We start from the raw sequence: 11425 nt of genomic DNA, 5'->3' as shown, positions 1-11425 counted from the left end.
CACACACACACACACACACACAAATTGCTCAAAGTGCACATTAATTCAGTGCTGTCGTCCCAGGTGTCAAAATGCACTCCCTTCCCCACTCTCACATCACTGCGGTAAATAACAACCTGTTTTTGTGTGTGTGTGTGTGTGTGTGTGTGTGTGTGTGTGTGTGTTTGGACATTTGACACTGCGGGACGATAACCTCCCCCGTTCATCACCATCATCACTCAGCACCACCAGCACTTTACCTTCATCATTGCACCGACAAGAACACCTAGGTCCAGCCTCGTCACAAATCAACTATACGTCACGTGTGTGTGGGTGTGTGTGTGTTTGTTCCTCCAAAGTCATTATCCTTGTCAGTCTGTCAGAGTTGCTGTCACATTACTGTCATCAGCTCCAGCCTCAACAACAGGTGTTATAGTTTGTTGAGGAGACAGTGGGATGGATTCCCTGAAGTGTTTCAGAAACCTCCTGCGCTTTGGGTAGAGTGGTCCTTGTGAAACATTGTAGGAGGAGGCTGGTCAGAGTTTGGAGTGTGAGGAGGATATAAGAATTCAATGACAGAAAGGAGCTTGAGCGACGGTCAGAATGCAGGAGGCAGGTGCAGAGTCGAGTCAGACGGAGAGGGATTTTGCAGAGCTCATGGCCATTGTACCTTAAAAAAAGGCAAACAGATGGCAACATCAAAACAGTCAGTGACCTGAATGATTAAATCCTAATGCTGCTGTAACTGTTTTAGCATTTGAAAATCATTTGTCAGGAGCACCTCTTTCAACACTGCCCTCTTTTCATTTCGCAGAAATCATGTGAAAAGAGGAGGTCAACTTACCCGACTTAACAACCATTTTCAATAGTGCAGAGTTATTATGACATAATTTTCAGATCTTTTTAGAGCATAGAACATAATAACTTTGCATTGGAACATGTGCCATCATTTTTTTGGTTCAAAACAGAAGTGTGGTTTTTATGAACAACAAATGTCTTTGACTTTCTGAATGTCCCCATGTATTTTTTTTAACAGTTATTTAAATTGGGAGGTTGGGACACCTAATGTGTATTCCAACCAAAATGAAAACAGAAAGTAAAACAATACATGTGTCAAAACTTACCAAAGCCAATCTACAAAAAATGTAATGACAATGGAATTATAATCCTTAGCAGAATCGTTTGATATTTATGTCAGTCATTGCCTCTTTAACCAATTTAGTTTGACATTTTCCACTTGTCCAACACTTTTGTTTACATAATGAAAAAAAAAAAACTAATTATGTTCACAAAAGGTTCATCTGAACTTCATTACTTGTTCTAATTAAGTATTCAATAAGAGCATCATTGTCCAGCTGTTTTTTTTTTTTTTTTTGTTTTGTTTTGGCCACTTTACTAGATGCTGGAGGAAAAGAGAGATTTTAAAGATTAAAATAATACTAATGATCTCATGTTTTTTTATTCTAGTGTTTTGGAAACTTTCATTCACAATACCAATATCTGGATCAGTTGTAGCTGTTTTAAACATACAAAAGAACAATGGTCAAAGGCTTATCAGGGCTGGCCCTAAGCAATTTTTCAGATGGTGCTCCTTGTGCAATTTTTTAAATCTTACTGCCAATTCAGACGTTCACATACTAAACATAGTTTGATAATATTTTTTATCTTTAAAAACTATGTTGTTCAATCAAAGTAGTTAACAATATAATACTTTGAAACAGAATACCTGAAGTGTAACTCATACCTGCCAACATTTATTGACAGCAATGAGGAACACCTGTTCATGTTAACGAGCAGCGGTGGACTGAAGCAGTTCTAGAGGGGTCCAGGGTTATACTCTCCTGGAAAACTATGCATTTTCCAGCCATTTGAAAAGAATTTGACTAAATTCTTGGGATTAATAAAACAATATAAAATCAGTATTTTATGGAAGTAGAACACTATAAATTTCCATTATCCTTATTTTGTTTTCTATTTCTACACTGAGCACCAGTAGTTAGTCTTGACTGCATCACATTATATTTTTATCATAAAACATCCTCTGCAACATAACAAGTTACCCTCATAAACTTGAGTAAACACTGATTATTCTATAGACTAAATCAAGTACTCTGATAAAAAAGTTAGAATTCTTTTCATCCCGCATTTGTGATGCCCCCTAGATGCCTTTAGCATTTGCCTATACTGCCTATGCCACGGGCCATCCCTGTTAAGTGTGTATGTATGTATGTATGTATGTATGTATGAATGCATGTATGCATATTTTTTTAATAGAAAACAGTCATAAAGTTGTCATAGGTCCTGTAAATAAAGCTTCTACAGTGTGTTTCATTTCATATAGGTGAAGATTAATTTTTGTTTTTCCAACCAGAAATAGTAATAGTAACACTTTTAATACTCATATTTTATGTTGTGAGGGGGACAATAAAAATGCTGAAGAAAATCCTTTTGGCTGATTTATTATATTTTTGCACACAGTGACATGTCCCCCTCTTCATTTTTCTTTTGCTTSCAGCATCTCTCATCTCTCCCTGCGGGCTATATAGCAGTGAATAGATGAACAAGTTATTTATTGCTTCTATCAATGCAAACAAACTACAAGGTGAATACCAAACACTTGACCACCGGTAGACATCACATCAATGTGTTTTGGTCAAATGATTTGGAGTCTGTGCCTTTGGATAGCACATCCGGTCATTTTGACCACTCTTGGTGATGGTGCTGTTGTCATGGAAGTGATGGTTTGGAAAAAGGTAGATGATTTTGTCTGTATGTGTTTTCTGCCCTTGGGGCTTCTATGTGTTCTGTTTGGATATATTTTTAAACAACTTCCTACCTGACTAATGTCATGACGTCTGCCTTTTGCCTCGCAATCACATTACCGGAAATGGGAAACAAGCCAGGGTCCTGTGTGTTGTGCAGGTTTGTGTGTGTGTGTGTGTGTGTGTGTGTGTGGTGTTTGTGTATTTATGTTTGTAAATAAGCATGCAGTGGTGCCATTCCAAAATAGCAGCCATAGCAAAAGATGGGAGGGGAGTCCTGTGATTTGCATTTTTTGTTTGTCATGTGAATTAAAAATATATGAATTTATTGTCAAATGTCCATACAGAGGAAAGTGATAATTTAAGAGGTTCCTATTGCTGTTTTCTGATTGCTCTGTTTTTATTTATTTATTTATTTATTTATTTATTTATTTATTTATTTATTTATTTATTTATTTATTTATTTATTTCCCCAAACATCAAACACATTAATGAGCATTAAAATAATTTAGTTAAAAATGGAGTTGTCATTACTTGTTGGGATTTGGAAAAAAATAGAAAGATTACACCCCTAATTTACCTCATTTTAGTGTTTCTCAGCATATTGAGTGTTTACAAAAAAATGCTGTTGTGACAGATGACGCAAGAAACAAAATACATTACTAATTTGTCTGTTTAACTTGGCATAAAACTGTGTTTTTCAAGTTTTGATTTCATATTGCTATTATACTCATTGGATCAAAATAGTTAAACATATACAAAGAAAACCATGCAGCCATATAGAAAGAGAGCATACATCACTGTGCAGCTTTTAACATATGTCTGGGAGCATGTTACTATGGCAACATCACTGTGCAGTCTCAGATTAAAGGAGCCATTTAGTGTTCATTCGGCTACTCTTTTAAAAAAATCTTTTTCACAAAACTTTGTAATCACCACCTCCTAGCATTGTTGTGCCAATTTTAAAACATAGCTGCAGCAGGAAAAATGAACTGTTTTTGGTAATTACACAAAACAGCTAAAACCAAAAATTCTTAAACAGTTACATTTTAATCTTTATCACTGTGTTAAAATCAGCTTGCCTATTTTTTTCTCCATTAAGCAGAAAGTCTAAAATGGCCTCAACTTTCCATACTCCTGCTTAAAAATGTCTACAAACTGTTTCCCGGCAGTGTCATCCTCAGACCGATTTGAAGGCTATTCATAATTTAACTCTAATGGAATAGTTAATGCCTTTGTGTATCTTTTATTGTGTTTTCCAGCCCTTTTTTGTCTGTCCTCATCTATATTGGATGATTATAAAACCAACCATGATGCAATCAATAATTGGAAACTTATATTTTCTGAATTCAGCAGATTTAAGTGATTGAGAAATATATATTTTATGAGGTCTTTTGATGAAGAGGCAGTTAGATTACTGTTTCTAATTGCCTCTAACAGCATGTGGCTTTGAATGWGGTGTGTGTAAAAGCAGTTCTGAAGTTAATTATCTTTTGGAGTTGAACTTGATTAATATTTAATTTAAATTAAAATAGATGAGAAAAGATGGTGGATTTCAAGGTTAATGCTGGACAGAGATTTGTTATGGTTAAATGTAATTTTTCACACTATTCAATTAGATTAGAAGTATTATAGGTGTGGTTCTTTTAAAAAAATATCAATTTATCTTAGTGAAAAAACATGAGAATACCTAACTTAAGCATTCATACACTTTGTTTTCAGAATGACTTTACTCAAAGAACTGCACTTTGAACCATCACACTTTTCTTTAGTTTTTGCAAAATTTAAACCATAACTTTTGTGGTTGTAATATCAGACTGTTTAAGACAAATTATATACAAAAACTATCCTAGGTGGTGGCAAACAGCCTTTAGCCCTAGAACGTTATTATGATTACTGTAAATGGCAATCTGCATATTAAACACATGCACAAATACCTATACTGCATCCACACATTAGTAAGTTTTAGCAGCACTTCACTACATTGGATTGCACAATGAGTACTTCAATGGATTCGGGGCTAAACTAGGTCGAACTGAAAAGCTAAAAGGGAAGAATAAAAAAAAGAAAAGATAGCACACAGTTAATTGTGTGTAACCGTTTAAAGCAAATACCAGATCTCTACCAATCAGTCAACACACTTTGTCGCCTCATCCGTTTTTTCTCTGCAGGCAGCCTGACATTTAATTGTATGACTAATTTAGCATTGACTAGTGGGAACTTTATCGGTTACAGCAGATACTGGCACACCACCAGCACTTTCTTTTTTTTCCCTTCTTTTTTTATTGCCTTTTGTTCAGCATTTGCTTTGGCTGAGTCAATGTGTCCTGCTTGGACAGTGATTGACTTTAAAAAGAGCAGTCTTTCCAACCCATTTCTCTCTTTCACCCCAGTTCAACCCTCCTGAGACCCAGTTCAGGGGCTGGATACGTAAAATCCTCATTTCTGGGCTTGACCAAGCATGGTGTAATGAAATAAAGGCTCTTACTCAGTGTACTTTTGTCATATCCACATTCTATGAACACAGATGGTTTGTTTTAACAGTCTTCAGTTTCACATACTGCTGAGAACAATGCCTTAAATGAAGGTTCTGGTTTTTATAAGATTGTGCTAACAGTTTTGTCACATACTGTATGATTGCAAAAAACTTTTTGATCTATATTAAGACATCTGTTTGTGATAAAACTGAACAGTTTGATAACACTTTCTTTTATGGTACCCTTATTACCATGTAATAACAAGGTAATAAAAATAAAATTAAATGTAATTACTACCTTATTACCATGTAATTACTACCTTATTACCATGTAATTACATGGTAATTATGGTACAATTTTACTATGTAATTATCTGCAGTAATGTAGCACTTACCTGGTAATGTATTACAATTCACTATGTAACTTCTACATATGTAGTAGGTAATTTGGACAGTTTTAAAGTTATATTTTTATTGCAATTAACCACTAACCCCAAAATTTAGTTGCATTGTTTTGGTTATATAAATAGTGTTGAGTTACTATTGAACAGTAATTTGATTGTAGTTACCTAATTAAGATAGTTTTACTAATGGTATTTTTTTCTTTTGTACCYCAATTACCACATAATTGCATGGTAATAAGGTAGTAATTACATTTAATTACTTTCATTACCTTGTAACATGGTAATAAGGGTACTGTAAAAGAAAGTGTTGCCAACATTTTAAATATACAGTTAAGCTCAGGGGAATTACACAAAATGTATTCTTAGATTTATATATTAAAGTAACTCTCTTTTAAATGGAGGTTGATAAATTTGTTTCCTTCACTTTTAATGCTAACCTGTCTGTTTTTTCTTCTGCTTTTAAAAGGTGCCATCTTTGATGAGTCAGCGCGGAAAGATGACGAGGTATTTCGCCTGGCTGTGGCAGATCTCAATTTGAACAATGAGATCTTGGAAACGGAAAAGATCACCTTCTCTGTGGAATTTGTTGATGGGAACAACCCTTTCCAGGCTGTACAAGAAGGTAGGAAGTATGAAATTTAGTATGTTGTTTTAGAGTTCATAATTACAGCATGTCTTGGAGCASCAGTAATTTAGCAGGGACATCACATGACCTCAGGGGTAAGTTTGACCCTGCTGCTGTTAAACTGTCCCTACCGTATCTCATGAACAGTCAGACGAAATGTTAAAGTAGTCATGATTGCCTTGTAGCTGATTTTTCTTTATTTTTTTAGAACCTGATAGTGAATGCCACTTGTTACATGTTTCTTTTCTGTTTACAGCTAGTATGTGAACTCCATATAATAGTCTTTTATTATGTCCATACTCTCATGACATGGAATGCCACTGAAAATAGAACATAAAATAAGGGTACAACCACATACACTAAATATAACCTTTTGCAAATCCAGAACAGGAGTGCACGCAAAACATGTTGGCAGTTCTAAAGAGGCAATTAGTGTAGCACAAGCTCAGATAAAAAAAAGTGAAGCTTGGGTATATCACTTATGGTCAGATATTTAAAAGGTCATTTGATGAACTTACAGTGAAAACATAAAGATTCTCATCACTTTTTACCATTTGCTCTTTCATAAACACTAGAAACGGTACATTTCAATAAAAGTAAAATGCTGTCAAAAATAAGTCTTTATTGCAGCAGCAATTTTATTTTCAAATGCAGACATTTACAGAATACAAAATTACAAAGATACCTTCTGTCTCCATTAAAGACTAATTGGACACGGGGACATTCTATTCAGCTCCTGTGAGTGACTAAATACAGTAGAATGTTTATTTCTGTGCTTGGTCATTCAGAAGCCTTTGTTCAGTAGGTGAATACCCAGTTATTATTCTCCTCCTGATGATTAATGATTAATGGTTTTATCTAGACATGTCAGTGATGATTTATTTTTATAAATATCTTCTGTCAAGTGTAGAGTATTTTCCATAGACCATCACTTATAAAATAAAATAGCCTGATAGGATGCAGTAATGGGGAAGGGGGGTGCATTATAAATAGAAATTGGCTGAGTGTGACTGAAACTCAGGCCATCTCAGGCAGATACAGCTCCTGTCTGTGTGGACTGGTATGCCTGGCTGAAAAAAAAAAAAACTATACAACTGTGAGCTCACTGAAGGACTTCATGAGGAAACTGAGTCGAAGCAAAATGTTACAAAATGACCAAAACGGGTTTTTATGCATTTTGTCCATTGATTTGGCATTAACAAAAAAATAGGAATGAGCAGATACACAAAAAATAATGCTATTGCTGCCCCTTAAAATGGGCATTAGTGTAATCCCAAACATAAGAGTAAAGTTTGACACAATGTAAACAATATTGAATTAATTGATGCTCATCAAATGTTGCTGGGTCATTTTTTTAATGTGCTGAGGCATTTGGAAGGTTAATTACTGGATTGCCACGGCTAACCATTTGTAAAAGAAAACAACAACAACAAAAAATATGTGATAAGCAGTAATATTAACCACAGGTTTTTCTTTAAGAGCTAGATTTACATACATGAAAAGTTACAGTGTAATTAGCATATTGTCTTTCATTCAGATTTTGCAGCCTTTCCAACTATAATTAGCAGCAGATTTGCAGAGGTAGTAGCTCATTATGTAATCATCATTTGGGCCGCTCTCATAAACACTTTCTGTGCAGAAAAAAAGAGCTGAGGAGGTGTTGTTCGGTGGTGGGATTAGAAGGAGATCACTCAGCTTAGAAAAATATATATTTAATGATGCTGCAAGAGAAACGCAGGTTCATAAGAAGCATGGAACGGGGTGTGGGTGGGTGGGGAGGTGAAGTGTTCTGGTTGTGATCTGCTGGTCTCAGTAGATTAATGAAGTAAACAAGACTGAGTGTGTGATCAAGAGTCCAATTGATAGTCTTGTCGTGATTTGTTTGTTTAATATTCCTGAAATTCACATTTCGGCTCCCCGTGGTCAATGTTTATGGTGGTAATAAACCTCCTGAGTACTGTTAATTTATGATCAATGAGCTTTTGTTTTAGTACGTTAAAGAACAGTTTTCATCACACCAGCTTTTCTTTCCGTGCCTACATTCATGAAAGGAGTAGAAGAAATTTTGTTGAATTTTAATTTTTTCCCCAAGTTAAGCAAATTGCAAATTGTTAAATGTTAAAAGGCCATAAATAGTTGGTATGTGTTAGCCACAGTTGTTACGCTGCTCTAGATGCAACTCAGTGAATTAAAATAAATAAAATAAAAAGGATTATCAGAGCACAATACTTTTTAAAGCATATTCGAGACCCATTGGGATTTTAGAAATAGACCGTAAGACCTGCTGGGTCTGTGCTGAATTCTGTGCTTTGCCTACTGCTCTACTCTGCTGCAGATTCACCTGTAATCTTAACAATGTTCAATAAGCAATAAAGCTGCAGAACATTTCTACTTAAGTGTATAATAAAAAAGGGTATTTCACTATAACCATATCTCTAAAACTGTAGATTATACTTTTGCACTGTCTTACCAGACTTTAATTTAACCTAAAAGATAAACTGACAAAGTTATTAGTCTAAATGATTATTCATATCATGTTGTGTGAGAGTTATGTGTGTGTGTGTGTGTGTGTGCATGGATGTGTGTGTGTGTGTGCTCAGGACTGTCTTCGCCAGCATGGCACATAATTGTGATTCTGCTCCTGTCACATGTGTTAACATTTTACTCCCTACAACTTATTACCTTTTTTCCACTGTTCAAGCAGACTGGACAGTACTTGTAGAGCAGGTGGAGCTGCTGATGGTGACTGTCGGTATTCATGTCGCTCTGTGCTGGCTCATGTCCCCATTGATTAAAGTTGGAAGAATCACCTAATTGGATAACAGTTTATGGAAAGGTGGGGGATGAAGAAATGGAAATCAGAGGGAGATCCCAGGAGGGTGGGAATCCGATAGTTGCTTGCCTTTACCTTCTTTTCAGCTCAACTTACTCTCAACCAAGTAATCCAACTGCATTTTTGTTTGAGCTGTCACGCATTAATTAATTAATTCAAAAAAAGGCAAATGACTGAATTCTCACACATTTTCTGCAAAGAGCGCATTTATTTAGGTAATACATCACTGACTCAAGGGGAGTTGGACTCTGCTATAACTGCCCATTTTCACTGATTCTGTTCATAACTTTTACGGACAGAGTCTCTTGGTGCAGCCAGGGGGCGGAGGGAGTTCGGTTTGGTGGCCTCAGGATTCCGTCTCAGTTATTGATGTAGTCCTGTTGGCGTCATTGTGTCGTGATTTCAGCTTTCACTGGAGCGGTTTGCAGCCGAGTGTGAAGCGACTGTCTCACAGCCAGCTTGAGAATGCCTTGAAATCCTCCCGGAAGAGCTGGAAGAGGTAGCTGGGAAAAGTGAGAGCTGGGCCTCCCATCTATAGCTGCTGGCCCCATGACCCAACTTGGAATAAGATGAAGATGATGGATGGATTTCTGATACTTAAAGAACTGCATCAAAATGAGAAAGAAGCTACTAATTGCAGAATATAGTAATATTTACACAAGTAATTCACTTTGTCATCAAGCAAATCATCAAATCTTATTATCACATCATTTAATCCATTCCTTGGATTAGACCTGCATGCAGTAAACAATAGTTTAATGTTGAAACACATAAAAGAAGGACACATTTATTTTAATTTCTTTCAATTTAACTCTGGGCTGTATGAATATTTTTCCATTTCTTCAGTTACTTTTGAAACATATATGACAGCCATTTAAACATTGAAATGATCAAACTTTAGAGAACTATTTACCATTTACAGCTCTAAAATTCTTAGGATAAAAGTAGTCATGAGTAAAAAAGGCTGTTGAGGATTTTCAGGACCATGGACAGCGACAGACAGCACACCCAGTTGGAGGACTGTGCTACACAAAATGAACTGAATAGATGCCATTTATCTGTTTTTTTTTTCTTTGACATGTTGATTTCTGTCTGGGTCAAAGGGCAGCTGGTGCCTCCTGCAGTCACATGAGAGGTCACAAATCCACCATAGGCACACATTTCACACTTCATTCACACACAGGGACAATTCAGATAATTCACCTACTATTTAACCTAACATCCACCTCTCCGTTCTGTGGGAGGAAATGTYAGRACCTGGAGAAAACCCACGCATGCACAGAAAGAACATGTAAACTCCACACAGAACAGCTTGGGGGCAACCTGCAACCTTCTCACTATGAGACAACCGTTSTAACTGCTCTACTGCTGTTTGTGATTGGATATTAATGCACTAAGTTCTCTAAGACAGACTTCATGTTTTACTATATCCAGTGCTATAATTAAACTTCTATTCCCCCCCTGCATTGGTTTCCAAACTTGCAATCATTTGCATTTTGTTTGAAGTCAGCGAGCGCTCTATAAACATTTACAAAATGTGGCAAATAAATACTTAGTGCATATTTGAACTATTGTGACACTTGTAGTTTGTGTTTACAAACTGAGAGGGCAAATACAAAAGTCTGGTTGTCCGGTCCTCCTCCCTTGTTTAATGAGCTTTCCATGAAACAGACAGCCAACCCAGAAAGCTTTAGAAGGTTTCTTCAGAGATTGAAGACTCTGCCAGGAAGACAGCCGTCCCAGAATCACTCTGTCAGACAGGCTTTTATGAGACAAAAACACGAGCGAGACTCTGAGTTTGTCAAACAATATTTAATGCATTYTACGAATATGATGGAAACCAGTCTTTGATTTGATGAGACAAAAATGAACTATTTGRCCAAAAGTCTAAGCACCATGTCTGGCACAGCAAAACTCTGCTCACCCGTTTCAATCCATCAKTGGGCTTTTTWTTTATTTATTTTAGCAGCAACTGGAAAATCTGGTCAGAACTGAAGCGAGTGAGAGTAAATCTGAGTGCAGAAAGGCTCTTAAAAAACATGCTGCATGTAGCTCAAAATGTATGAGTGACCTGACAGTTCACCTTTCTTTGGAAAAGCTTTTTCTGAAGGGCCAAGACACATTCCAAACTTGAAACCAATATTGCATTTGAGCATTGCATCTGAGCATTGTGCCTCAAAATAATTTTCATTTAAATGTTTCCAATCTTTTATTATGGGTTTCTAAATTATATCACCTGTCCAACTGCTCATTAACACTTAATTTCTAATCAGCCAATCACATGGCGGCAACTCAGTGCATTTAGGCATGTAGACATGGTCAAGACAATCTCCTGCAGTTCAAACC

General features: G+C 36.2%; 1 protein-coding gene across 1 annotated transcript in view; it reads left to right on the top strand.

Moving 5' to 3' along the window:
• Positions 1–11425, top strand: part of grid2 (glutamate receptor, ionotropic, delta 2) — a gene marked incomplete in the record, with an annotated part of 448996 nt that overhangs the window by 69320 nt on the left and 368251 nt on the right. The window contains 1 exon segment of the mRNA XM_014002727.1: positions 6088–6243. Within this exon segment, the coding sequence (XP_013858181.1) occupies positions 6088–6243 (156 nt within the window).

Source organism: Austrofundulus limnaeus, unplaced genomic scaffold (genome assembly GCF_001266775.1).
Source record: "Austrofundulus limnaeus strain Quisiro unplaced genomic scaffold, Austrofundulus_limnaeus-1.0 Scaffold14, whole genome shotgun sequence".
NCBI lineage: Eukaryota > Metazoa > Chordata > Actinopteri > Cyprinodontiformes > Rivulidae > Austrofundulus > Austrofundulus limnaeus.
Note: the sequence above shows the minus strand (reverse complement) of the source record. Positions and strands in the feature narration are given on the sequence as shown.